Here is a 27,128-nt window from a genome sequence, read left to right on the forward strand (position 1 = left end):
TGGGACAGTGGGACAGGATGGAGATGGATGGCATGAAGGAGGGCAGATGGAGATGGGATGGATGGATGGATGGATGGAAGGAAGAATGGAGTGGGAATGGACAGAGACGCAATGCATGGAGGGAGCTGGGACACTCCCGCTGCTTTTCCTGCTTTTCCCGTATCCAGGGATACGCCGTGGGAGGATCCGGGCGTGGTCCCACTCGCCTCCAGCTCTAACATCTCCCTTTTGTTCTCCTCCTCCAGCTCCTGTTCCTACGGAGCTTCCCGAGCAAATGGTGGGAAACCATGGAAACCTGTCACTCCTGGTGGAATCCAGACAGGAAAAAAGCAGGAAAAGGACACGAAAAGGGCAGGATGGACCACCCAGCCCCTCCCTTCCCCTGTGGAATCACCTGAAATCCCAAGGACTCACCTAGATTCTGGAAAAAGCCATTTGGATGTGATGGTTTTGGCCTCCTCCCATCCCAATCCCAAACTTCCTTCACCTCCCGGCGCTTCCTGGAGCTGGGAATTCGGGGAAAAGCCCCTTGGAGGGATAAAGCCATGGGAAAAGGGATGGGGGAGAAGGTGGGATACTCCCAGGGGTGCGCCCCATTGTCCAGCCAAATCCTATGGGATTTTCCCATTCCAAGATAAGGATCGCCATCCACAGCAGGGATTCCTGAATCCCTGAAATCCGCAGGAAAAGCCCCTAAATTTTGTAATTCCTTATTTATATCCCCTGACAAGGAAATCCCTTCTCCCAATAGCCTTCCCAGCTTGGATCCACAGTGGGGTGGGGCAGGAAAAGTTGGGATTTGGGAACAGAACCACACAGGAAAAGTTTATTAACATTTATTAACGATAAAAACCTACAAACTACAAACAAATATTCCTTTTATCCCTGTTGTTTTTTCCCCCTGGAAAATCACCTGGAGAACGCAACCAGAAAAGCTGGAAAAGCACCTGGAGAACGCAACCAGAAAAGCTGGAAAAGCACCTGGAGAACCCCACTGGAAAAGCTGGAAAAGCACCTGGAGAACTTCACTGGAAAAGCTGGAAACCCCTAATCCGGGATATCCTCATGGACACGGACCCGGAGCGGGCAAATCCGGAGCGTTTTGGCCTTGGCTCCCCCCTGGGCTTCCCCCACGTAGAAATACGGGAAGACAATCCCACCGAATTTCTCGTGGAACGTGTAGATGTGCCTCCGGAGCTCGGCGTCGTAGAAGGACAATTCCCCCTCGGAGCAATCCAGCTCCACCCGGATCCTCCGGAGGTTTCCCGGCGTCGCTTCGGAGCGCACGGCATTGGAGGCGCGGCACTCGTCTTTCCCGGGAAGGTGGTAGATGTACCAGAATCCCGAGTGGGAATCGTGGTGGAACGTCCAGCTGGAGCCGCAGTGGTGCCGGGACACGCCCACCCTCCAGTTGGTCAGCCCGCCCAGGTCCACCTCCCAGGTGTGGAAGCCGTCGGAGAAGCCGCGGGATCCCAGGATGCAGGGGGCGGAGGTGAAGCGCTCCGGGTTCTCCACGGAGAGTTTGAAGCCACCGCTGGAGACGCTGGAGAGGTCCTCGGATACCGAGAGCCAGCCGGCGGCCGAGTTGGGATCCAGGCTGAATGGGACTGGAAGGGAGTGGGAATGTTGTATGGGAAGGTTACAGTGTGGCAGGGATCCATACATCCATCCATGGAGATCTCCATGGATCCACCCATCCATCCATCCCTTCTATGGAGCTCTCCATGGATCCACCCATCCCTCCATCCATGCATCCCTTCCATGGAGATCTCCATGGATCCATCCATCCATCCATCCCTCCCTCCCTCCATGGAGCTCTCCATGGATCCACCCATCCCTCCCTCCCTCCCTCCATCCATCCATCCATGGAGCTCTCCATGAATCCACCCATCCATCCATCCATGGATCCATCATCCATGGATCCCTTCCATGGAGCTCTTCATGGATTCATGGATCCATCCATCCATCCATCCATCCATCCATCCCTTCATGGAGCTCTCCATGCATCCATCCATGGATCCATCCATCCATCCATGGATCTTTCTATGGATCCATCCATCCCTATCCCACATCACCACTGGGAAATGCACATTCCAAAATCTCCCTTTCAGGTAGAAACATCCCTGGAGCATCCTTTGAGCTCTCCAGTCCCCATCCCAGCTCTATGTTTCCCATCTTTCCAGACTCCACTACCCCCAGGACAACCACCGTTTGAAAGGAATTCCAGCTCCATGTTTCCCATCTCTCCAGACCCTACAACCACCCTTTTGGGAGGAATCCACCTCCATGTTTCCCATCTTCCCAACATCTACCACCTCAGGGACATCCATCTTTTGACAGGAATTCCAGCTCCGTGTTTCCCATCTCTCCAGACCCTACAACAACCCTTTGGGGAGGAATCCACCTCCATGTTTCCCATCTTTCCAGGACCAACCACTCCTGGGACAACCATCCTTTAGGGTGAATCCAGTTCCACATTTCCCATCTTTCCAGGACCAACCATCCCTAGGCTAACCATCCTTTGACAGGAATTCCAGCTCCATATTTCCCATCTCTCCAGACCCCACAACCACCCTTTGGGGATTCCCATCTTCCCAACATCTACCACCTTAGGGACATCCATCCTTTGACAGGAATTCCAGTTCCATATTTCCCATCTCTCCAGACCCCACAACCACCTTTAGGGATTCCCATCTCCACGTTTTCCATCTTTCCAGGACCAGTCACCCCTGGGATAACCACCCTTTGACAGGAATTCCAGCTCCACATTTCCTATCTCTCCAGACCCTACAACCACCCTTTGGGGAGGAATCCACCTCCATGTTTCCCATCTTCCCAACATCTAGCACCTCAGGGACATCCATCTTTTGACAGGAATTCCAGCTCCATATTTCCCATCTTTTCAAACCCTACAACCACCCTTTGGATGTTCCCATCTCCGTGTTTTCCATCTTTCCAGAACCAACGACTCCTGGGACATCCATCCTTTGGGGTGGATCCAGTTCCACATTTCCCATCTTTCCAGGACCAACCACCCCTGGGATAACCACCTTTTGACAGGAATTCCATCTCCATGTTTCCTATCTCTCCAGACCCCACAACCACCTTTGGGGTTTCCCATCTCCGTGTTTTCCATCTTTCCAGGACCAACCACTCCTGGGACATCCATCCCTTAGGGTGGATCCAGATCCACATTTTCCATCTTTCCAGGACCAACCACCCCGGGAAATCCATCCTTTGGGGTGGATCCAGATCCACATTTCCCATCTTTCCAGGACCAACCACTCCTGGGATAACCACCCTTTGACAGCAATTCCAGCTCCAGGTTCTCCATCTCTCCAGACCCCACAACCCCCCTTTGGAGGGGATCCATCTCCTTATTCCCCATTTTCCCACCCCTGGAAAAGCCCCCTCCGGCTGTCCCCCTCTCCTCACCCACGGTGATGGTGTCCAGCATCTTCTTCCACACGTTGTACCGGAGCGATCCCAAGTACTTGGCGACATCCAGGAGCATTCCCAAGGGAATGGCCTCTGGCTGCTCGGCCGTGCAGGCGATCCTAGGGATTGGCCATGGAGAAAGGATGGGGATGGAGCTTCCCAACAGCACCCAGCATCTCTCAAGCGTCATTTTCCCTCAAATCCCATGAAACCAGGGATTTAACGCTTCCCCAAATCTTGCAATTCCACTTTTAGTCCTCCCGTCGTGCCCAGAGCACCCAGGGGACATCCAGCACCTCCTGGACTCGGAGGGGACACTGGAATTTTCTTGGAGCAGGGATCTCACTCCAGGAAATCCCATCCAGCCCCCGGGAAAAGCTCAGCCATTCCAAGATTCCCACGGATATGGTGGGATCAGGACCTACCTGCGCTTGCGGTTCTTGTGCGTCTGGGAAAGAAAAGAGGAAACACCGGGAATCAGATCCCGATCACCGCCGGAATTCCGACAGCCAGCAGGGAAGTTGGGATTGGGGTGAAGAGTGGGAATTACCATCAGGAACGTGTAGTCGTCCTGCTCGAGATCCGCCTGGAGCTGCTGGGCCTCGCGGAGCAGCGCCTTGCTCTCCTCGGCCAGCTGCTCCATCTTGCCCTGGATGACATCCTGCTTCCGCCGCGCCTCCTCCCGCAGCTCGGCCAGCAGCGCCTGCTCCTCGTCCCGCAGGAACTTGTGCAGCTTCTCGAACTCCCACTTCACCTGCCGCTCCAGCCGCTCCGATTCCGCCTGGGAATGGCAGAGCCTTGCTCCAGGTGGGAATGGCGGCGCAGCCCTCTGGAGCGCCGGAATTCCCTGGGGTTCTGTTCTGAGCAGCTCCAGTGCTCAGGGATTCACTGGGATCATGCTGCCCTTCCTAAATTCCCATCCCCACTTCCCAAATCCCAATTTGCTCTCCTTTCCCGGGATCGGATCAGCGCTCCACCCCAGCTGCATTCCCAAGGAAGTGTGTGCTTGTGCAGGATTGGGATCGGGATCAGGATTGGGATCAGGATCAATCCCTCCTCCAGAGCACCCAAATTCCCTGGACTTCCCCTCCTGGAGCTCTCCAAGCAGCTCCAGTGCTCAGGAATTCCCTGGGATCATGCTGACCTTCCCAAATTCCCATCCCTGCTTCCCAAATCCCCACCATCCTCCTTTCCCAGGATGAGATCAGCACTCCACCCCAGCTGCATTCCCAGGAAAGCATATGCATGTGCAGGATTGGGATCAGGACTGGGATTTGGATCAATCCCATCTCCAGAGCACCCAAATTCCCTGGAATCCCTTTCCCAGAGCTCTCTGAGCAGCTCCAGTGCTCAGGGATTCACTGGGATCACTGGGATCACCCTGACCTTCCCAAATTCTCATCCCTGCTTCCCAAATCCCAAATTGCTCTCTTTTCCTGGGATGGGATCAGTGCTCCACCCCAGCTGCATTCCCAGGGAAGTGTGTGCATGTGCAGAATTGGGATCAGGATTGGGATTGGGATCAGGATTGGGATCGTGGTCAATCCCATCTTCAGATCACCCAAATTCCCTGGACTTCCCTTTGCTGGAGTTCTCCAAGCAGCTCCAGTACTCAGGGATTTACTGGGATCACTGGGATCAAGCTGCCCTTCCCAAATTCCCATCCCTGCTTCCCAAATCCCAATTTGCTCTCCTTCACTGGGATGGGATCAGTGCTCCACCCCAGCTGCATTCCCAGGAAAGTGTGTGCATGTGCAGGATTGGGATTGGGATCGGGATTGGGATCTGGGTCAATCCCACCTCCAGAGCACCCAAATTCCCTGGAATCCCTTTCCCAGAGCTCTCTGAGCAGCTCCAGTGCTCAGGAATTCACTGGGATCACTGGGATCACGCTGCCCTTCCCAAATTCCTGCTCCCACTTCCCAAATCCCAAATTGCTCTCCTTTCCCAGGATGGGATCAGCGCTCCACCCCAGCTGCATTCCCAGGAAAGTGTGTGCATGTGCAGGTTTGGAATTGGGATCAGGGTCAATCCCATCTCTGGAGCATTCAAATTCCCTGGACTTCCCTTTCCTGGAACTCTCCGAGCAGTTCCTGCCCTCAGGAATTCCATGGGATCATGTTGACCTTCCCAAATTTCCATCTCACTTCCCAAATCCCCACTGTCCTCCTTTCCTGGGATGGGATCAGTGCTCCACCCCAGCTGCATTCCCAGGAAAGCATATGCATGTGCAGGATTGGGATCAGGATTGGGATTTGGATCAGGATCCGGGTCAATCTCACCTCCAGAGCACCCAAATTCCCTGGAGTTCCCTTTCCTGGAGCTCTCCAAGCAGCTCCAGCACTCAGGAATTCACTGGGATTACTGGGACCCCACTGCCCTTCCCAAATTCCCATCCCTGCTTCCCAAATCCCAAATTGCTCTCCTTCCCTGGGATCGGATCAGCACTCCACCCCAGCTGCATTCCCAAGGAAGTGTGTGCATGTGCAGGATTGGGATTGGGATCGGGATTGGGATTGGGATCAGGATCTGGGTCAATCCCACATCCAGAGCATCCAAATTCCCTGGAATCCCTTTCCCAGAGCTCTCTGAGCAACTCCAGTGCTCAGGAATTCACTGGAATCACTGGGATCATGCTGCCCTTCCCAAATTCCTGCTCCCACTTCCCAAATCCCAAATTGCTCTCCTTTCCTGGGATGGGATCAGTGCTCCACCCCAGCTGCATTCACGGTCAGGATCAGGATCAATCCCATCTCTGGAGCACCAAAATTCCCTGGACTTCCCCTCCTGGAGCTCTCCGAGCAGTTCCTGCCCTCAGGAATTCACTGGGATCAAGCTGACCTTCCCAAATTCCTGCTTCCACTTCTCAAATTCCCATTGTTCTCCTTTCCTGGGATGGGATCAGCGCTCCACCCCAGCTGCATTCCCAGGGAAGCTTGTGCTTGTGCAGGATTGGGATCAGGACTGGGATCAGGATCAATCCCATCTCCAGAGCACCCAAATTCCCTGGAGTTCCCTTTGCTGGAGCTCTCCAAGCAGCTCCAGTGCTCAGGAATTCACTGGGATTACTGGGACCCCACTGCCCTTCCCAAATTCCTGGTCCCACTTCCCAAATCCCAAATTGCTCTCCTTTCCCAGGATGGGATCAGCACTCCACCCCAGCTGCATTCCCAGGACTGGGATCGGGATCAGGATCGGGATCAATCCCACCTCCAGCAGGGAACACTCACCTTATTGTGCCGGGAGATGGATTCGTAGGAGCGATGCACCGTCCCGAAATCCTTGGCTTTATCCCTCAGGGAAGATTCCATGTTCGCCAGCTTGGCCTGCCGGGAGGAGGAGACACCCTCAGAATTCCCACATTCCCGGGATTTCCCGTGTGGATAAATCCTTGGATCCCGGCTCGATCCAGCCTTTCCCCTCCTTTTCGGGATGTCTCATCGGGCAGCCCCATTCCCACCCCAGCCAAGGTTTTCCCGCCGCGTTTGAACTCCAGCTCATCCCAAAAGCCGTGGGATGAGTCAGAGCAGCACCGGCTGCTTTCCAGCGTGTCCTGGCGGCATTCCCAGCTCCCCGCTGCCTCCCCATCCCCATCCCCGTCCCTCCTTTCTGCGGGAATTGTGCAACTCCCAAACCCCAGCTCTTCTCCCGACCCTGGAATAACCAGCGCGACCGGATCCGAGCCGGGATCCAGCATTCCCTGGGCTCCAAACCGCCGGGAAGCATCATCCCGCTCCCCTTTCCCGCCGCATCCGGATAATTAAAGGACATTAATTAAAGAGCATCCAGCAGCCGCGGCATTCCCGCAGGGAAGCGTGGCTGCTTCATCCCAAATCCCGCCGCGGCACATTTGGGACACCTCCAAATTTCGGGATGCCTCTCCCCGCCACCCATCCTCACCCGAAAATCCGCCGCCGCCTCCCGCACCGGCCGCATCTTGTGCCCTTCGTGCTGCTTGGAGCTCTGGCAGGCGAAGCACGCCAGCTCCTTGTCTTCGAGGCAGAAAAACTTGGGCTCCTCGCCATGGACCGGGCAGCGAGCAGCGCCGCGGCCTTCCCGCTTCTCCTCCTCCTTCAGGATCAGCTCCACCAGGTTGTTGAGGGTGTGGTTGACGCGGAGATCTTCCAGGGAGGAATTCTCCTTGCACAGGGGACACACGTGGCGCCGGTTCTCCCAGGATTTGCTGACGCACACCTTGCAGAAGTTGTGGCCGCAGGAGAGGGTCACGGCTTCCCGGAAAGGGCAGTAGCAGATGGGACACAGCAATTCCTCCTTGAGGTTGGAGCCGGGCGACGCAGCGGCCGAGGCGGCGCTGGGGCTGGGATCGCTTCCTTTATCCATGCTGCTGCTGGGGAGGCACGGAACGGGATTTTCCAGCTCGCCCCGACCGGACGAGCAGCGCCGCTTGTGATGCAACCGCGCGGTTTCCTGCCCGTGACTCACCCGCCCGCCCGCTGACACCGCCCCGGGGCCGCTGCCGGGGGGCTCCGGACCGCGGGGACGGCGGCGGAAATGCCCGGGACCGGCCCGGGGTTTGCCCCAGCCGCGATCCCCGCGCCTGGAGCCCCCAGAGCCGGACCGAGACTTTAGCCCCGGTGCTGCTCCCGTGCTCGGTTCTGGACACCATGTCCCGGTCCTGGTCACCCAAACTCGGTCTGCTCCGGTTCTCGGAGCCCCAGCGCCGGGACGGACCGAGATTTTAGCCCCGGGGCTGCTCCGGTGCTCGGTTCTGGACCCCGTATCCCGGTCCCGGTCCCCAAAACTCGAGGCTGCTCCGGTTCTCTGAGCCCCAGCGCCTGGACGGACCGAGAATTTCCCCCTAGAGGCAGCGCCGGTGCTCGGTTCTGGACGCCACATCACGGTCCTGGTCACCCTAACTCGGGGCTGCTCCGGTTCTCGGAGCCCCAGCGCCGGGACGGACCGAGATTTTAGCCCCGGGGCTGCTCCCGTGCTCGGTTCTGGACCCCGTATCCCGGTCCTGGTCACCCTAACTCGGGGCTGCTGCCTGTCCAGGACCACATGTCCCAATTCCCAAACTCGGGGCTGCTCCGATTCTCAGACCCCCAGTGCCCGGACTGTCCCAGTCCCGGTCCGGAACCCCATGTCTCGGTCCCCGTCGCCCAAACTCGGTCTGCTCCGGTTCTCGGAGCCCCAGCACCGAGGACGGACCGAGACCTTCGCCCCGGGGCAGCTCCGGTGGCCTTTCCCGGACCCCATGTCCCCAAATTTGGGGTTGCTCCTGTTCTCGGACCCCCAACCCCAGGGCTGTTCCGGTGCCTGGTTCTGGATCTCATGTCCCGGTCCTGGTCCCCAAAACTCGGGGCTGTTCCGGTTCTGGGACCCCCCAGCCCCGGGGCTACCCCGCTCCCCCAAATTCGGGACTGTTCCGGTGCTCGGTTCTGGATCTCACGTCCCTTTCCCGGTCCCCAAAACTCGGGGCTGCTCCGGTTCTCGGACCCCCAAACCCGGGGCTGTTCCGGTGCTCGGTTCGGAACCCCATGTCCCGGTCCCCAAAACTCGGGGCTGCTCCGGTTCTCGGACCCCCAAACCCGGGGCTGTTCCGGTGCTCGGTTCGGAACCCCATGTCCCGGTCCCGGTCCCCAAAACTCGGGGCTGCTCCGGTTCTCGGACCCCCAGCCCCGGGGTTACCCCGCTCCCCCAAATTCGGGGCTGCTCCGATGTCCGGTCCGGTGTCACTCACCCCACCCGGGGCTGCTCCGATGTCCGGTCCAAGGTCCCCACCCCCGCGATTGTTCTGGTGTCCGGTCCGGTGTCCGGTGTCCAGTCCCAGACACCCCGCAGGGGTTCGGACCCTGACCCCTCACCCCGGGACTCCTCCGGTTCTCGGACCCCAAACCCCGGGACTATCCCGCTCCCCCAAACTCGGGGCCGTTCCGGTGCCCGGTCCGGTGTCCCCTAACCACGGGACTCCTCCGGTTCTCGGACCCCAAGCCCCGGGGCTGCTCCGCTCCCCCAAACTCGGGGCCGTTCCGGTGCCCGGTCCCGCTCCCCACCTCGGGCCCTCTCCACGTGGCACGCCGGTGTCTCCGGGCCCTTCCCGGTGCCGGTACCGGCTTTCCCGGGCCGAGTTCCCGGTGCCGGGGGTGCCGAGGTGGGGTCTCACCTGGCGGAGCGCTCTCGGCACCGGTTGCAGCGCTCCCTCCTCCGGAGCAGGCGGCGCAGGGGGCTCCGCTCGACCTGCCGCGGCATTCCCGGTGCTCCCGGAGGGTGCGGAGGGATGGGAGGGTCGGGATGAAGCTCCGGGGGAGGTTACCGGTCCCGCCCCGCTCCCGCCCCGCTCCCGCCCCGGTTCCGCCCCGCTCAGCGCTCCCGGTGGGTTGTGATTACAGCGGGAATTTCGAAATTTCGTATCCCCATATCCCCTTTTCCCACCCCGCTGGAAGCTGCTCGGTTTTTTCCCTCTGGAATGATCCCTCAGGATTTTCCAGGGGCAGCGTCGCCCTGGCGTTTTCCCTTTTCCCTGTTTTCCACTCGCTCCAACATTCCGTGTTTGTTCCTATTCCCGCCCCGGGAGTCGCCCCCCAAAATCCCCCAAACCTGCCCCAAAATCCCCGGGAGAAATCCAAAAATTTTCCAAGGGAAGCCAAACAACAGGAAAAAAAAAAAAAAAAGTGTTTTTTTCCTGTGGAATGAGAAAAGGTCCGAGCAGTGTTTTCCAAGGTCTGGGATTCAAGGTCAAAGATAAAACCGGCTGGGAATCCAGCTGGGAATGAGATTGAAGCGGCGGGAATGGGGGAGTGGAGGTTGGCAGGGATGGGAAAATTCCCTCCTGGAAAAAACTCATCCTCTGGGGCTGATTTTAGGGAATCCTGGCCTGGAATGGTGGGAATTAGGGATAGCTGTGAATGAGGGAAAGGTGGTCCTGGTGGGATTTTTGGGAAGAGCCGGAGGGGGGAAAGATGTTTGGGAAGCAAAGGGAATGTGGGGATTGAGATCGTGGAATTCTTTAGGGTGGAAAACCCTCTGGAATCACCGAGTCCAACCATTCCCAGCACCGCCCAGTGGATCCACGTGGATCGAAATCCCAGCAGGAATGGGAATTCCACCCCTGCTCTGGGCAGCTCTGCCAGGGCTGGGAAATCCTTTCCGGGCAGGAATTCTTCTCAGGTATTTTTCCACCAGGAATTCCAGCCTGGAGCATTCCATGGGGTTTGTGTGACCCACGGATACTCAGCCTTCTCAGGGATAGGTGGGATATTGGAAAAAAAATCCTGGAAAATTCCGGTGGCTGCCCCTGGATCCCTGGAAGTGTCCCAGGCCAGGTTGGAGAGACCTGGGATCGGGGAATGAGTCGGGATTGGAACAGGATGGGATTTGAGGTCCCTTCCCACCAAAAACATTCCGGGATTGGATGACTCCATGCCACAATTCCCGCGGTTTTGCGGCATTTCCCACAATTCCGAGAATTCCCTGGATCGTGGGGTCACTCAGCTGCTCCTCACAGGTCTCACACGGATCCAGGGTTGGGAATGGTTTATTAATCCCCGCCAGGAATTCCCGGCTCGGATCCCAGGAAATCCACGCCTGGCGCTGGCCATTCCCAGGTTTAGCCCCATCCCGGTGGGATCCGGGTCTGGAATATCCCCAGGGATCGGGTGCCGAGCTCACCGGGTGCATCCGGATCCCAAATATTCCTCCAGCAGCATTCCCAGCTCCGAGTTCTTCTGCTGCAGCAGGGTGGCCTCGGAAAAGAGCTCGGCTCTGTGGGTCAGCACTTTACTGGGAAAGGACATCGGGATCGTGTGGAAAATCCTGGGATAACATGCAAAACCCCTGGGATTGTTGTCATCCCCCAGGAACTCACTGATATTCCAGGAATGCAGCTCCAAGCGCATCCCAGAGTTTGAGTGTCCTCTTGGGAACGATGCTGCTCAGGGCTTCCCAGTATTCCCCGTCCTTGGAATTGTCCCGGACGTCCAGGACCTCCTTGGGAGGTCCGTCATACCTGGGGATGGGAAACGAACTTTGGGATGGAGATCAAAACCTTGGGATGGGGAAAAGAGTCTTGGGAATGGAGGATAAACTCTTGGGATGGAGGAAAAATTCCTTGGGATGGTGAAAAATTCCTTGGGATGGAGAACAAATCTTTGGGATGGAGAACAAATCTTTGGGGATGAGAAAAAGCCCTTGGGATGGAGAACAAATCTTTGGGATGGAGGAAAAATCCTTAGGATGGAGGAAAAATCCTTAGGATAGAAAATAAATCTTTGGGATGGAGAACAAACTCCTGGGATGAGAACAGATATTTGGGATGGAGAACAACCCCTTGGGATGGAGAAAAAAATCTTGGGATGGAGGAAAAATCCTTGGGATGGAGAAAAAATCCTTGGGATGGAGAAAAAATCCTTGGGATGGACAAATCTTTGGGATGGAGGAAAAATCCTTGGAATAGAGAATAAACACTTGGGATGAGAACAAAGCTTCGGGATAGAAAACAGATCTTTGGGAAGGAGAAGAAATCCTTGGGTTGGAGAACAAATTTTTAGGATGGAGAACAAAATCCTTGGGATGAGAACAATTATTTGGGATGGAGAACATACTCTTGGGATGGAGAAAAAAAAATCCCTGGAATAGAGAATAAATACATGGGGATGAGAACAAATATTTTGGATGGAGAAGAAATCCTTGGGATGGAGAACAAATCTTTGAGATGGAGAAAAACCCCTGGGGATGGAGGACAAATCCTTGGAATGGAAAATAAATACTTGGTGATGAGAACAAATATTTGGGATGGAGATCAAATTCCTGAGATGGAGAAAAAAAGTCTTGGGATGGAGGAAAAACTCTTGGAATGGAGGAAAAACTCCTTGGGATGGAGAACAAATCCTGGGATGGAGAATAAATTCTTGGGATTGACAATGAAATCTTGGGATGAAGAAAAAACTCCTGCGATGGAGAAAAACTCCTTGGGATGAAGAAACCTTTGGGATGGAGAAAAAACCCTTGGGATGGAGAACAAAATCTTTGGGATGAAAACAAATATTTGGGATGAGGAACAACCCCTTGGGATGGAGAAAAAATTCTTGGGATGGAGAAAAAGTCTTGGGATAGAGGCAAAATCCTTAGAATAGAGAATAAATACTTGGGGATGAGAACAAATATTTAGGATGGAGAAAAAAATCTTGGGATGGACAATAAAATCTTCGGATGAAGAAAAAACTCCTGGGATGGAGAAAAATTCCTTGGGATGGAGAATAAATACTTGGGGATGAGAACAAATATTTGGGATAGAAAACAAAATCCTGGGATGGAGAAGAAATCCTTGGGATTGAGAATAAACCCTTGGCATAGAGAACAAATGCTTGGGATGGAGAACAAAATCCTTGGGAAGGGAAACAAATCTTTGGGATGGACAAAAAATCCTTGGGATGGACAATAAAATCTTGGGATGGAGAAAAAACTCCTGGGATGGAGAACAAATCTTTGGGATGGAGGAAAACTCCTTGGGATGGAGAATAAATACTTGGGGGTGAGAACAAATCTTTGGGATAGAAAACAAATCTTTGGGATGGCGAACAAAATCCTTGGGATGAGAACAAATATTTGGGATGGAGAAGAAAATCCTGGGATGGAGAAAAAACCTGTGGAATAGAGAAAAAATTCTCAGGGATGGAGAATGAAATCTTGGGGTGGAGAACAAACTCTTTGAATGGAGGAAAAATCCTTGGAATGGAGAATGAATACTTGAGGATGAGAATAAATATTTGGGATAGAAAACAAATCTTTGGGATGGAGGAAAAAATCTTGGGATGGGAACAAACCCTTGGGATGAGAAAAAATATTTAGGATGGAGAAAAAAACTGGAATGGAGAAAAAAATCTTGGGATTGAGAAAAAAATATTGGGATGGAGAAAAAAATCTTGGGATGTGGAACAAAATTTTGGGATGGAGCAAAAAATCTTGGGATGGACAAAAAAAACTGTGGAATGGAGAAAAATCTTGGGATGGAGAAAAAAATATCGGGATGTAGAAAACACTTTTGGGATGGAGCAAAAACTCTTGGGATGGAGATCAAATCTTTGGGATGGAGAACATATCCTTGAGATGGAGAAAAACCCCTTGGGATGAGAAAAAATATTTGGGATGGAGAAGAAAACCTGTGGAATGGAGAAAAAATCTTGGGATGGAGAACAAATCCTTGGGATGGAGAATAAAATCTTGGGATGGAGAACAAATATTTGGGATGAAGAAGAAAACCTTGGGATGGAGAATGAATCCTTGGGATGGAGGAAAAATCTTGGGATGGAGGAAAAATCTTGGGATGGAGAAAAAATCCTTTGGATGGAGAATAAATACTTGGGGATGAGAACAAATATTTGGGATAGAAAACAAATCTTTGGGATGGAGGAAAAAATCTTGGGTTGGGGAACAAACCCTTGGGATGAGAAAAAATATTTGGGATGGAGAACAAATATTTGGGATGGAGAAAAAAATATTGGGATGTAGAACAAAATTTTGGGATGGAGCAAAAGTCTTGGGATGGAGAAAAAAACTGTGGAATGGAGAATAAAATTTTGGGATGGAGACAAATCCTTGGGATAGAGAACAAACTCCATCTTTCCCTCCCTTCCCGGCTCATGGATCATCTCCTGCCTGGTTCTTCCCAGCCTCGGGAATCTCCTGATCCCTCTGTGGTGGAGCAGGGAAGGTTGGGAAGATCTTTCTCCATCCAGGATCTCCCAGAACATTCCCTGGATCCTGGTTTGGCTCTTTCCCAACGCCAATCCATCCCCATTCCCACCTGAGCTTGTCGAAACCCGCCAGGAATTCCTTCAGGATCTTCAGGATTTCGTCCACCTGGATGGACATGGTGGGATTGGAGCTCTGGGGGGATTGAAACTCATCCATCTGGGAATGGGATCTGCCATTCCCTTCCTCCTGAGCTGGATCCGTGGGATCTTCTCCTCCCAGGGTGTCCTGGAAGGAGAAAAGCTGGAGATGGAATGTTCCACCACTTCCCCTGGGAATTTCAAACCTCTTTAATTGGGAAATTTAGGGATTTGAGGCAAAAATCCCAATAAAACCCCCCATCCCTGGCACAGATCACCAGGGAGAATTTTGGATTGAACACACCAATCCCTGGAATTCTTGGGATCGCTTCCCTGGGATCCTTGGATCTCCTGGTGATCCCACCTGGCTGTCGGTGGCTTCCCGGGATAGGTGCTCCACGAAAAAATCCAGCAGCTCGCGCAGCTCGTCCTCGTCCTCGATCCGGAAGGTCTGGAAGAGCGGGAATTGCGTCAGCGTTCCTTGGGATGGGGAGGGAGTTTTCCGGGAGCAGGGGGAGCCCCTCTGGAAATTCCGGATGAGGAGGAATGGTGGGAAGGGGTTGAGGTGGGATTGCCGGGAATGGCTGTGGATGGGAAGAGGCTGGAGGAGTCCTGAAGGGATTAAAATAACTGGAGCTGGGAATCTGGGAATCATGGAATGCTTCAGGTGGGAAGAAACCTCAATTCCCATCCCATTCCATGGGCAGGGATGATCCCAAACCTTGGACATTCCCAGGGATCCAGGGGCAGCCATGGAATATCCGGGAATTCCAGCCCAGCTGGGATTTCCTTCCCAAATCCCAAGCAATCTCCCCTTTCCCAGGGAATTCCCTCCATTCCCAGCTCTCCCAGCCTGAGATTGGATCCATCCTGGGAAGGAATTTCGGGATCGAGGAGCTTCCCTGGGAATCTCGGCACTCCAGCAAGGATCTCCCTGCCCTTTGCCATCCCCAAATTCCAGCAAAATCCCTCTGGATGGAATCCGAGTGTCCTTGAGCCCAGAATTCCAGAATGGTTTGGGATCCATGGAGCTTCAATCCCATCCCATTCCAACCTTGACACCTTCAACAATCCCAGGTGGATCCAAGTCCATCCTCGGACATTCCCAGGGATCCAGGGGCAGCCACATCTCCCCTGGGAATTCCAGCCCAGCCAGCAATTCCTTCTCAAAATCCCAACAAATCTCCCCTTTCCCACTGGGAAGCCATTCCCTGTTTCCCATTCCTTTTCCCAAATCCCTCTCCAGCTCTCCTGGAAAGCTCTGGAAAAGGCTCTGAGCATTCCCTGGATCCTTCCCCTGTTCAGCTCCACATTCCCTGCTCCACACCCTCCCAACACCAAGCATTCCTGGCGGGAAGTGCAATCCATAGAAATCCAATCCCAGCTCACCTCGAAGATGGATTGGAGCTTCCGGACGATCCTGCTGGGTGCCACCACCTCCTGCAGGGGCCTCAGGAGTTTGTTTTCCACCAGGAATCCCTTGGGAAAAAGGCCGGGAAGAGGGAGAGGAGCCACAGTGAGCATCCCCAGCCCTCACTCCAAAGGGATCCATAAATTCGGGATTTGGGATTCTCCCGGATCCCGAGCTCTGGAATTTCTCACCGACTCCTCGCTCAGGAGCTCCAGGATTTTCCGGAGGGTTTCCCTGGAGATGTTCGGATGGGATGTGGCTCTTTCCTCGACTTTTTCCTCGTCTTCCTTCCCTCCTTCTCCACTTCCTTTCTTCTTCCTCCTCCTCCTGTCCTCCTCCCGTTTTCCGGATCGGATCCCTGAGAATCGGAGAGAAAAGTGGGAGCAAAAAACTTTGGAGTCACCGGGGGAAATCCCTGGAAAACCAAGATCCTGGGATTCCAGCTGGCTTTCGGAACGGGGAAAACCAGGAAAAACCCAGCAGGAAGACCCCATGGATTTCTTTTCCATCCCGAAGATTTGGTTTCCATCCCAAAGATTTGGTTTCCATCCCAAAGATTTGTTCTCATCCCCAATTTTTTATCCTCCATTCCAAGGATTTTTCCTCCAGCTCAGGGCTGGAAGATCCCACCAGGAAATCCCAAGGATGGGAGGGACAGGGGAGCCTTTCCCGGAGGAAAATCCCAAGGAATTCCCGGAATTCCCACCTTCCAGCACTTCCACGGCCACCTGCATGGCGTCCTTCTTCTCCCGGCGCCCTCCCAGGGGTCCCACGTTATCCATGAACCACAAGTCCGGCTCCTCCCACGGCATTCCCAGCTGCTGCACGTGGATGATCCGATCAGCATCCAGCACTTCCCTCACCAACCCTTTGGCCTCTTCCTCGTTCACGATCCAAACTTTCCGGAATTTCTCGGAGTTGCAGCGCGCCAGGTACCTGCGGGGGAGAAAGGATCCCGGCGGGATCGGATCTCGCAATCCGGTTTTCCAGAGCGGAATTCTGAGGATTCCCATCCCACCTCATCCTGCCCCGCGTCTCCTGGAGCTGCCCGGCGATCCGCTCGCACTCGGATTCCAAACTCTGCTTCTCCTCTTGGAATTTCTGCTCCTGCTTGGCCATTTTGACCTTCAGGAGGCTGAGGACTGACTGGAGCCTGGGAAGGGATGGAGAGCCTGGATTTGGGAATTCCCAGATGTGGGAAAAGCTTTGGAATGAGGGGAAATTCCCGGGATGGGTTTTACCGGCTGATTTTCCGCTTCTGGAAGGACCGGAGTGTGGAATTTTCCATGTGCAGCTCCCGGAGCACTTCCAGGTTGTATTCCAGCTTCACCTGGTTCAGGTGGTAAATTCCTTTCATCTGCCGGAGCCTCTTCTCCAGGTACTGGAATTCCAAAAGAAACCCGGAGTTTAGGGAAAAGCCAGGAAAACTCCCGGAAGGGTTTGGATTCCCCGGGAAGAAAAGTTGGAATTAAATCCCAGCAGGGCCGAGCGTTTTTCCCCTTTCCAGAGGGTGATTCCCAAAATCCCACCTCAGGCAGCAATCCAAAGGCAAATCCTAAACAGACATCAGGGAAGTCATTCCCAATTCCAGCCTCTCCCAGTTTGGAATTCCCACCCCAAATCCCTTCCATTTTCAATGGGAATTTTCATTTTTCCCTTCCACGTGTTTTTCTTTTTCCACCTGCAGTGTGCACAGAGAATTCCTGCTCCTCCTCCTCATGGAATTCTGCATTTATTGGGATTTGCATTGGGATATTTTACACTTATCCCCTTTTGAGGAAGACAATATTCCCAATATCCCATGGAAAAGTTTTCCTGGAAAAAACTCTGGGGTTTTTCCAGGATTTTCCCTGTTCCCAAGGCTGTTCCCAAACTGGGAATTTGGAGAGGGAAAAATTGTCTCTGGAGCCTCCCCTGGCTTCAGCTCCAGGTTGTTTTTCCAATGTTTTGCATTTTTCCAATGGTTCTGCATCATTCCCTGGGAATGCTGAGTGTTTCCATCCCAAAACAGCTCCGAGGCAGCTGGGAACATCCCACACTTCCAGGTTATTGGGAATTGAGGATGTTGGAGCGAGTTCAGGGAATGCTCTGAGGGCTGGGAGAGCTGGGAATGCTCAGCTGGAGAAGGGAAGGATCCAGGGAATGCTCAGAGCCTTTTCCAGAGCTTTCCAGGAGCTCCAGGAGAGATTTGGGAAAAGGAATGGGAAACAGGGAATGGCTTTCCACTGGGAAAGGGGAGCTTGGGGTGGGATTTTAGGAAGGAATTGCTGGCTGGGCTGGAATTCCCAGGGAAGCTGTGGCTGCCCCTGGATCCCTGGGAATGTCCAAGGATGGATTTGGATCATCCCATGGGATTGTGGGATTGGAATGGGATTGGATTTTATCTCCATGGATTCAAACCATTCCGGAATTCTGGGATCAAGGACACTCGGAATCCACCCAGAGGGATTTTGCTGGAATTCGGGGATGGCAAAGGGCAGGGAGATCCTTGCTGGAGTGCCGAGATTCCCAGGGAAGCTCCTCGATCCCAAAATTCCTTCCCAGGATGGATCCAACCTCAGGCTGGGAGAGCTGGGAATGGAGGGAATTCCCTGGGAAAGGGGAGATTGCTTGGGATTTGGGAAGGAATTCCCGGCTGGGCTGGAATTCCCAGGGAAGCTGTGGCTGCCCCTGGATCCCTGGGAATGTCCAAGGATGGATTTGGATCCCACTGGGATCATGGGAGGTGTTAGGGGTGGAACAGGATGGGATTGAAGGCTTTTCCCACCAAACCATGCTGTGATTCCCGGTGGTGATTCCCTGATCCAGAGCCTTTCCCGGTACCTGCACATCCTTTTCCAGCTGGAATCTCATGGTGTCGTAGTTTTCAGTGTTCTCATCCTGCAGCTCGATCAGCTGCTTCTCAAACTCCCCTGCCTTCTCCATCTGCTCCTGCAGGAATTCCAGCTGCGGGAACAAGGAGAACCTCATCCAACATCATCCAACTTCACCCAACCTCATGTGACATTGTCCAATCTCATCCAACATCATCCAAAGTCATCCTACCTCATCCATCATCATCCAACCCCATTTAACATCATCCAACTTCACTCAACGTCATCTGACATCATCCAATCTCATCCAACCTCATCCAACATCATCTGATATCATCCAACCTCATCCAACATCATCCAGCCTCATCCAAAGTCATCCAACTGCATCCAACCTCATCCAGCCTCATCCAGCGCCATCCAACCTGATCCAACTTCATCCAAGCTCATCCAAGTTCCTCCAAGCTCATCCAGCCTCATCCAAGCCAATCCAACCTCATCCATTGTCATCCAAGCTCATCCAACCTCATCCAACTTCATCCGACATCATCCATTTGTCATCCATTTTCATCCAAGCTCATCCAACCTCATCCAACTTCCCCCAACTTCCTCCAAAGGCATCCAACCTCATCCGACCTCATCCCTTTTCATCCAACCTCATCCGACCTCATCTGACTTCATCGCTTGTCATCCAACCTCATCCAAAGTCATTCAACCCTCATCCGACATCGTCTGACATCATCCAACCTCATCCAGCCTCATCCAAACTCATCCAACCTCATCCGACTTAATCCAAACTCATCCAACCTCATCCAACACCATCCAGCCTCATCCATCATCATCCAGCCTCATCCGAAATCATCCAACTGCATCCAACCTGATCCAATGCCATCCAACCTGATCCAACCTCATCCAAGCTAATCCAACTTCATCCAATGTCATCCAAGCTCATCCAACCTCCCCCAACCTCCTCCAACCCCATCCAACCTCATTTGACCTCATCTGACCTCATCTGACCTCATCCCTCTTCATCCAAACTCCCCCAACCTTCTCCAACCACATCCAACCTCATTCAACCTCATCTGACCTCATCCCTCTTCATCCAAACTCATCCAACCTCATCCACTGCCATCCAACCTCATCCAACCCCATCCAAAATCATCCAAGCTCATCCGACATCATCTAATCTTATCCAACCTCCTCCAACCTCCTCCAACCCCATTCAACATGATCCAGCCTGATCCAACCTCATCCAAAGTCATCCAATGTCATCCAACCTGATCCAAAGTCATCCAACCTCATCTGACATGATCCAGCCTCATCTAACATCATCCAACTTCATCCAAGCTCATCCATTGTCATCCAAGCTCATCCATCTTCGCCCAATGTCATCCAACCTCATCCAACATCATCCAGCTTCATCCAAACTCATCCAACCTCATCCATCGTCACCCAAAATCATCCAACCTCATCCAACATAATCCAATGTCATCTGAAATCATCCAACCCCATCCAACCTCATCCAATGTCATCTGAAATCATCCAACCCCATCCAACCTCATCCAACCCCATCCAACCTCATCCAGCCTCATCCATCCTGATACCATCCTGTTCCCACCACAATCCCAAAAAATCCAGCTCCTTCATGGTGTCTTTCAGAGCAGAGCTGCTCCCAGCATTCCAAGCAGGATGTGGAAGGGCTGGAAGTGTCCAGGGAAGGGAATGGGTTGGGAATAGGGCTGGAGGACCAGGAGAGGCTGAGGGAGCTGGGAAAGGAGCTCAGCCTGGAGAAAAAGAGGATCCTGAGGGATCTTCTCCCTCTCCAATATTCCCAGAAAAATTGGAGCCATGTGGGATTGGGATCTGCTCCCAGGGAAAAAGGGATGGGATGAGAGGGAATGGCCTCAAGCCATGCCAGGGGAAGTTTTGTTGGATATTGGGAACAATTCCTGCCTGGAAAGAGTTTTCCAGCCCTGAGCAGTGGTGGAGTCCCCATTCCCAGAGGGATTTAAATCCATGTGGATGTGGCCCTTGGGGACACTGGGAATGTTTGGACTTGGTGATCCCAGAGGGCTTTTCCACCCTCAGTCATTCTCACAACCCCAAAGCTCTCCCGGGATTCACCTCCAGGTCGTTGTGGGACCGGATGGTCTCGTTCCACCTTTTCCGGTTGTTATCCAGCATTTCCCGCCGCTCCTCCTCGAAGGTTTTCTGCGGAGGGAATGGAAATTCCACGCTGGGATACCAGGGATTGGGAATGACCAGGCAGCCATGCTTCCAGGTCGCTCCCAAAATCAACCCCAACCCCTTGGAGCTCCGAATTCCAGCCTCATCCACCCGGATTTCCCCCAGCGCCACAAATCCGAGTGGTTTTCCCAAGAGATATGGAGAAGCAAAGCAGATTTCCCACTTTTCCCGGTTTTTCCGGGAATTGGGTACCTCGATCTGCCGGAGGTTGTGCCGGTAGGTTTTCAGCATGTGCCTGGTCTGCTCTTCCATCCTTTCCAGGAGCAGATGGATCTCCTTTCCCTGCTCCTTCAGGGCTTCCTCGTACTGCTCATCCTTGGATTTCAGCTCCTGGGGAAAAGGGAAAAGATGGAATCACAGGGAATTGAGTGGGAATGACCATGGAAAGGGCAGGACATGGAATTGTCATGGAATGGGTTGGGTGGGAAAACATCTCAAGGATTATTCAGTTCTAATCCCAACATTTTCCATGATCCCAGGGGGATCCAACATGGTCTGGGGGATTCTAGGGATCCAGGGGCAGCCGCAGCTTCCCTGGAATTCCAGCCCAGCCAGGAATCCCTTCCCAAATCCCACCCCAATCCCTGCATTTCCAGGGAATTCCCTCCATTCCCAGCTCTCCCAGCCTGAGGTTGGATCCATCCTGGGAAGGAATTTTGGGATCGAGGAGCTTCCCTGGGAATCTCGGCACTCCAGCAAGGATCTCCCTGCCCTTTGCCATCCCCGAATTCCAGCAAAATCCCTCTGGATGGATTCCGAGTGTCCTTGAGCCCAGAATCCTGGAATAGTTTGGATCCATGGACCTTAAGTCCCGTCCCACTCCAACCTTGATATCGGCCATGATTCCAGGGGATCCAAATCCATCCTCGGACATTCCCAGGGATCCAGGGGCAGCCACAGCTTCCCTGGGAATTCCAGCCCAGCCAGCAATTCCTTCCCAAAATCCCAGCCCAAGCTCCCCTTTCGCACTGGGAAGCCATTCCCTGTTTCCATCCCTTTTCCCAAATCCCTCTCCAGCTCTCCTGGAAAGTTCTGGAAAAGGCTCCGAGCATTCCCTGGATCTTTCCCTTCTCCAGCTGAGCATTCCCAGCTCTCCCAGCCCTCAGAGCAGCTCCCAGCATTCCCAAATACCTGCTGGAGCTCCTGGATGAGTTGATTCTTATCCGCCAGGAGCTTCTCGCACTGATCCTGCTGCTGCTCCAGCAGTTCCCACAGTTCCTGAGGGATCTTCATCTCCTTGGCCAAGGACCACTTGGAGTTGATCTCCTGCAACTTCTCCATGCTGTGCTTGGCTTCTCTCTGCAGCTTTTCCAGCCTGAGGGAATCCAGGGAAACAGGGAGCTGCGATGGGACTGGAATTGCTCCAGAACTTGGGGACCTTCCCTAAATCCCTTCCCAGTTCCCAATTCCCAGTTTGCAATTCCCAGTTCCCAATTCCCAGTTCCCAGTTCCCAATTCCCCTCTCCTCCTTCCCCAATTCCCAATTCCCAGTTCCCAGTTCCCCTCTCCTCCTTTCCCAATTCCCAATTCCCTTCCTCTCCCAATTCCCAGTTCCAAATTCCCTTCCCCATTCCCCATTCTCCATTCCCAATTCCCAATTCCCAGTTCCAAATTCCCTTCCCCATTCCCAGTTCCCAATTCCCAATTCACAATTTCTTTCCCAATTCCATTCTCAATTCAATTTCCAATTCCATTCCCAACTCCGAGTTCCCAATTTCCAGTTCCCAATTCCCATTTTCTTTCCCAATTCCCGATTTCTTTCCCAATTCCATTCCCAATTCAACTTCCAATTCTCTTCCCTTCCCAATTCCATTCCCAGTTCTCAGTTCCCAATTCCCAATCCCCAATTCCCATCCCATCCTGGAATCCCCACATGTTATCAAGGCTGGAAAAGCTCACAGCATCCAGCCATTCCCTGTTCCCTGTCCCTTCCCATCCCTTTTCCCAAATCCCTCTCCAGCTCTCCTGGAAACCTCTGGAATTGCTCCCTAAAATCCCCCGGGCCAGGTGGGATTTGGGATCTCTTTATCCCCCTGAACATTCCATCGGAATCCAGCAGCATTCCCGAATTCCCAGCTCCTTCCCTCTCACCTCCTCTGATTCTCCTCTCCCTCCTTTTCCCGGCGCCGTGATTCCCGCAGATCGGCGTCCACCCGGATGTCCGTCAGCAGCTGCGTCCCGTGGAAAAGCAGCTTGGCCAGGACCTGCCAGGGATGGACACCCTTGGAATTTGGGAATACGCTGATCCCGGATTCTTCCCATCCTTGGGGTCTTCGGGAATGAAATCCTAATTATCCAGCCTGAATTCCCACCTGGGGGTTTCTCTCCTGGATTTTTGTCTCATCAAGTTGATGCCAATGAGGAAAATATGGAACAAAAATGGATCCAAGAGGAGATTCCCATTAGATCCCAAATCCCAATCCTGGTGAGTTTCTCTCCAGGCTTTTTGTCCCATCAAGGTGACACCCAGGAGGAAAATATGGAACAAAAATGGATCCAAGAGGAGATTCCCACTGGATCCCAAATCCTTATCCTAGTGAGTTTCTCTGCTGGATTTTTGTCTGACCGAGGTGATGCCAAGGAGGACAACATGGAACAAAAATAGATCCAAGAGGAGATTCCCATGGTATCCAAAGGATCCAAACCAAATCCTGGTCCTGGGGTTTCTCTCCCAGTTTTTTGTCATATAAATGGGATACTAAGGAGTGAAATAAAGGATAAGGATGGATCCAAGAGGAGATTCCCACTGAATCCCAAATCCCGATCCTGGAGTTCCTCTCCAGGATTTTTGTCCCCTCAAGGTGACACCAAGGAGGAAAACATGGAACAAGGATGGATCCAAGAGGAGATTCCCATCGGATCCCAAATCCTTATCCTGGTGAGTTTCTCTGCTGGATTTTTGTCTGACCGAGGTGATGCCAAGGAGGACAACATGGAACAAAAATGGATCCAAGAGGAGATTCCCATGGAATCCAAAGGATCCAAACCAAATCCTGGTCCTGGAGTTTCTCTCCCAGTTTTTGGCCATATAAATGGGATACTAAGGAGCAAAGTAAAGGATAAGGACTGATCCAAGAGGAGATTCCCATTGGATCCTGATCCTGGCGAGTTTCTCTCCTGGAATTTTGTCCCATCAAGGTGACACTCAGGAGGACAACATGGAGCATAAATGGATCCAAGAGGAGATTCCCACTGGATCCACTCAAATCCTGGTGAATTTCTCTCCAGTTTTTTTGTCCCATCAAGGTGACATCCAGGAGGAACAAGGATGGATCCAAGAGGAGATTCCCATTGGATCCCTAATCCCAATCCTGGTGAGTTCCTCTCCAGGCTTTTTGTCCCATCAAGATGACACCCAGGAGGACAACATGGAACATAAATGGATCCAAGAGGAGATTCCCATCAGATCCCAAATCATGAGGAGTTTTTCTCCTGGATTTTTATCCCATCAAGGTGACGCCAAGGAGGACAACATGGACCAAAAACAGATCCAAGAGGAGATTCCCATTGGATCTGAAATCCCTGTCCTGGGAAGTTCCTCTCCTGGATTTTTGTCCCATCAAGGTGACACCAAGGAGGACAACATGGAACAAAAATGGATCCAAGAGGAGATTCCCATTGGATCCCAAATCCTGATCCTGGGGGTTTCTCTGTTGGATTTTTGTCCCATCAAGGTGACATCCAAGAGGAACAAAAATGGATCCAAGAGGAGATTCCCATTGGATCCCAAGGATCCAACCCAAGTCTTGGTCCTGGCGAGTTCCTCTCCAGGATTTTTGTCCCATCAAGGTGACACCAAGGAGGAAAATATGGAGCAAAAATGGATCCAAGAAGAGATTCTACCCAAATCCAAAGGATCCTGGTGAGTTTCTCTCCAGGCTTTTTGTCCCATCAAGGTGACACCAAGAAGGAAAACAGGAAACAAAAATGGATCCAAGAGGAGATTCCCACTGAATCCAAAATCCCGATCCTGGTGAGTTTCTCTCCAGGCTTTTTGTCCCATCAAGGTGACACCAAGGAGGAACAAAAATGGATCCAAGAAGAGATTCCCAATCCTTCCTCACCTTCCCGGTGTGCTCAATCAACTTCAGGCTCTTCCTCTTCTCTTCCTCCTCCTCCTCCTCCTCTTCCGCCTCCACCTTCTCTCCAAGGGCCATCCTGGGTGGAAATCAGGGAAAACCTGGAATGTTTCCCATTCCCAAGGCTTGGGAACGTCCTGGATCCAATCCCAGCTCAGCACATTAGGATCTCTCTGTCCCTCAGGAGGTTCCCATGGGAAGCAGGGAACAGCATTCCCGAGGGAAAAACGGGATCCAGGCTTCCCCCTCTGGAGCTGGGAACGCCGCCAGGGATATGGGATCATCCCCTTGGGAGGAGGGAATTCCACAGGGTGGGAATTTTGGGATGGGAGGGGCAGGAGCTGGACTGGGATGATCCTGGTGGGATCATTCCTGTTCAGGATATTCCAGCGGGATCAATTCCAGGAGTTTCCTGGGAAAGGATTCGGGAGTGGGAAGAGGTAAGGAGCCTGGAGGGATGGGAATGTGACCATGGATTGGGAATAGGATCCACCTCGGTGTGGGTCAGGCTGGCGGGAGATGGTGGTTCCCATCCCGATTTTCCCTAAAAAGAGGGAAAAGTGGGATCCCAACTCAGCCCTGGGTTCAATCAGGGATGGGATGGAGCCATGGGATTGGATTTGGGATGGGTTTGGAGCTCTGGGATTGGGTTTGGAGCCCTGGGATTGGGTTTGGGATTGGGTTTGGAGCTTTGGGATTGGGTTTGGGATGGATCCTGAGCTTTGGGATTGGGTTTGGGATGGGTTTGGAGCCCTGGGATTGGATTTGGGATTGGGTTTGGAGCTTCGGGATTGGGTTTGGGATGGATCCTGAGCCTTGGGATTGGGTTTGGGATGGATCCTGAGCCTTGGGATTGAATTTGGGATTGGTTTGGAGCCCTGGGATTGGGTTTGGAGCCCTGGGATTGGGTTTGAGATGGGATGGAGCCTGGGGATTTGGTTTGGGATGAGATGGAGCCCTGTGATTGGGTTTGGGATTGGTTTAGAGCCCTGGGATTGGGTTTAGAGCCCTGGGACTGAATTTGGGATGGATCCTGAGCCTTGGGATTGGGTTTGGAGCTCTGGGATTAGGTTTGGGATGGGATGGAGCCTTGGGATTGGGTTTGGAGCCCTGGGATTGGATTTGGGATTGGTTTGGAGCTTTGGGATTGGGTTTGGGATGGGTCCTGAACCTTGGGATTGGGTTTGGGATGGGTTTGGAGTCTAGGGATTGGGTTTGGGATGGGTTTGGAGCCCTGGGATTGGGTTTGGGATAGATCCTGAGCCTTGGAATTGAGTTTGGGATGGTTCTGAGCCTTTGGGATTGATCCTGAGCCCTGGCGATGAGTTTGGGGTCAGATTCTGAGCCTTGGGATTGGGTTCAGAGCCCTGGGGTTTGGGTTTTGGATAGTCCTGAGCTCTGGGGTTGGATTTGGGGTCAGTCCAGAGCCATGGAGATGGGTTTGGGGTCAGTCCTGAGCCCTGGGGTTGGATTTGGGGTCATTCCTGAGCCCTGGGGATGAGTTTGGGGTCAGTCTTGAGTCCTGGGATTGTGTCCTGAGTCCTGGAGATTGGGTTTAGGGTCACTCCTGAGCCCTGGGGTTCTGTTCTGAGCTCTGGGATTGGGTTTGGGGTCAATCCTGAGCTCTGGGGATAAGTTTGGGGTCAGTCTTGAGCCCAGAGATTATGTCCTGAGCCCTGGGGATGGGTTCGGGGTCGGTCCTGAGCCCTGGGATTGTGTTCTGAACTCTGGGGTTGGATTTGGGGTCAATCCTCAGCCCTGGGGATAAGTTTGGGGTCAGTCTTGACCCCAGGGATTATGTCCTGACCCCTGGGGATGGGTTTAGGGTCGGTCCTGAGCCCTGGGGTTGGATCCCGAGCCCCGGGAGTGTGTTTGGGATCAGTCCTGAGTCCTGGGATTGAATTTAGGATCAGCTCCCGAGCTCCAGCCCTATTTGGGATAAGGACCCCCGGCGCCACTTCCGCTCGAGTGAGAGGGACTCCCCTTGGAAAAGCGGGAGGGATCCTGCCGGGAATTGGGATCCTGCCGGGAATTGGGATCCTGCCGGGAATTGGGATCAGGACCCTCCGGTCGCTCACCGGCGCCGGACATCGACGCGGTAGCGGCGAGCGGCGATTCGCTGCTGGCGCTCCCAGTCCGCGCCGGGCTCGGGCTCGGAATCGGGATTGTCACCGGGATCGGCTTCGGGATCGGCTTCGGGATCGTCCTCGGCTTCGGCTTCAGCCTCGGCATCGGCTTCGGCTTCGGCATCGGGCTCGGCCTCGGGATCGGCTTCGGGACCGGGATCAGCCTCCTCGGGCTCCGGGACCTCCCCGCTCTCCCCCTGCTCCATAGCGACACCTGAGCGCAGGTG

General features: G+C 53.4%; 1 protein-coding gene across 1 annotated transcript; it reads right to left on the bottom strand.

Annotated features, from left to right (window-relative positions):
• Positions 1 to 823: 823 nt before the first annotated feature.
• On the bottom strand, positions 824 to 27,128 carry LOC146440516 (dynein regulatory complex protein 1-like). The gene is made up of 21 exons (XM_085057209.1): positions 26,854 to 27,128; positions 24,761 to 24,854; positions 22,788 to 22,900; positions 21,828 to 22,011; positions 20,889 to 21,026; positions 20,574 to 20,660; positions 18,463 to 18,585; positions 16,881 to 17,020; positions 16,658 to 16,792; positions 16,346 to 16,575; positions 15,831 to 15,997; positions 15,618 to 15,707; positions 14,593 to 14,679; positions 14,201 to 14,376; positions 11,264 to 11,404; positions 7,339 to 7,783; positions 6,669 to 6,764; positions 3,989 to 4,219; positions 3,864 to 3,886; positions 3,436 to 3,557; positions 824 to 1,607 (listed from the first exon to the last, which is right to left on the bottom strand). The coding sequence occupies exons 1-21, from the start codon at positions 27,105 to 27,107 to the stop codon at positions 1,048 to 1,050; spliced, it is 3,636 nt and encodes a 1,211-aa protein (XP_084913335.1). The 5' UTR covers positions 27,108 to 27,128; the 3' UTR covers positions 824 to 1,047.

The sequence above is a fragment of the Lichenostomus cassidix genome, chromosome 3, assembly GCF_008360975.1.
Source record: "Lichenostomus cassidix isolate B80296 chromosome 3, HeHo_3.0, whole genome shotgun sequence".
In the NCBI taxonomy this organism is placed as follows: Eukaryota; Metazoa; Chordata; class Aves; order Passeriformes; family Meliphagidae; genus Lichenostomus; species Lichenostomus cassidix.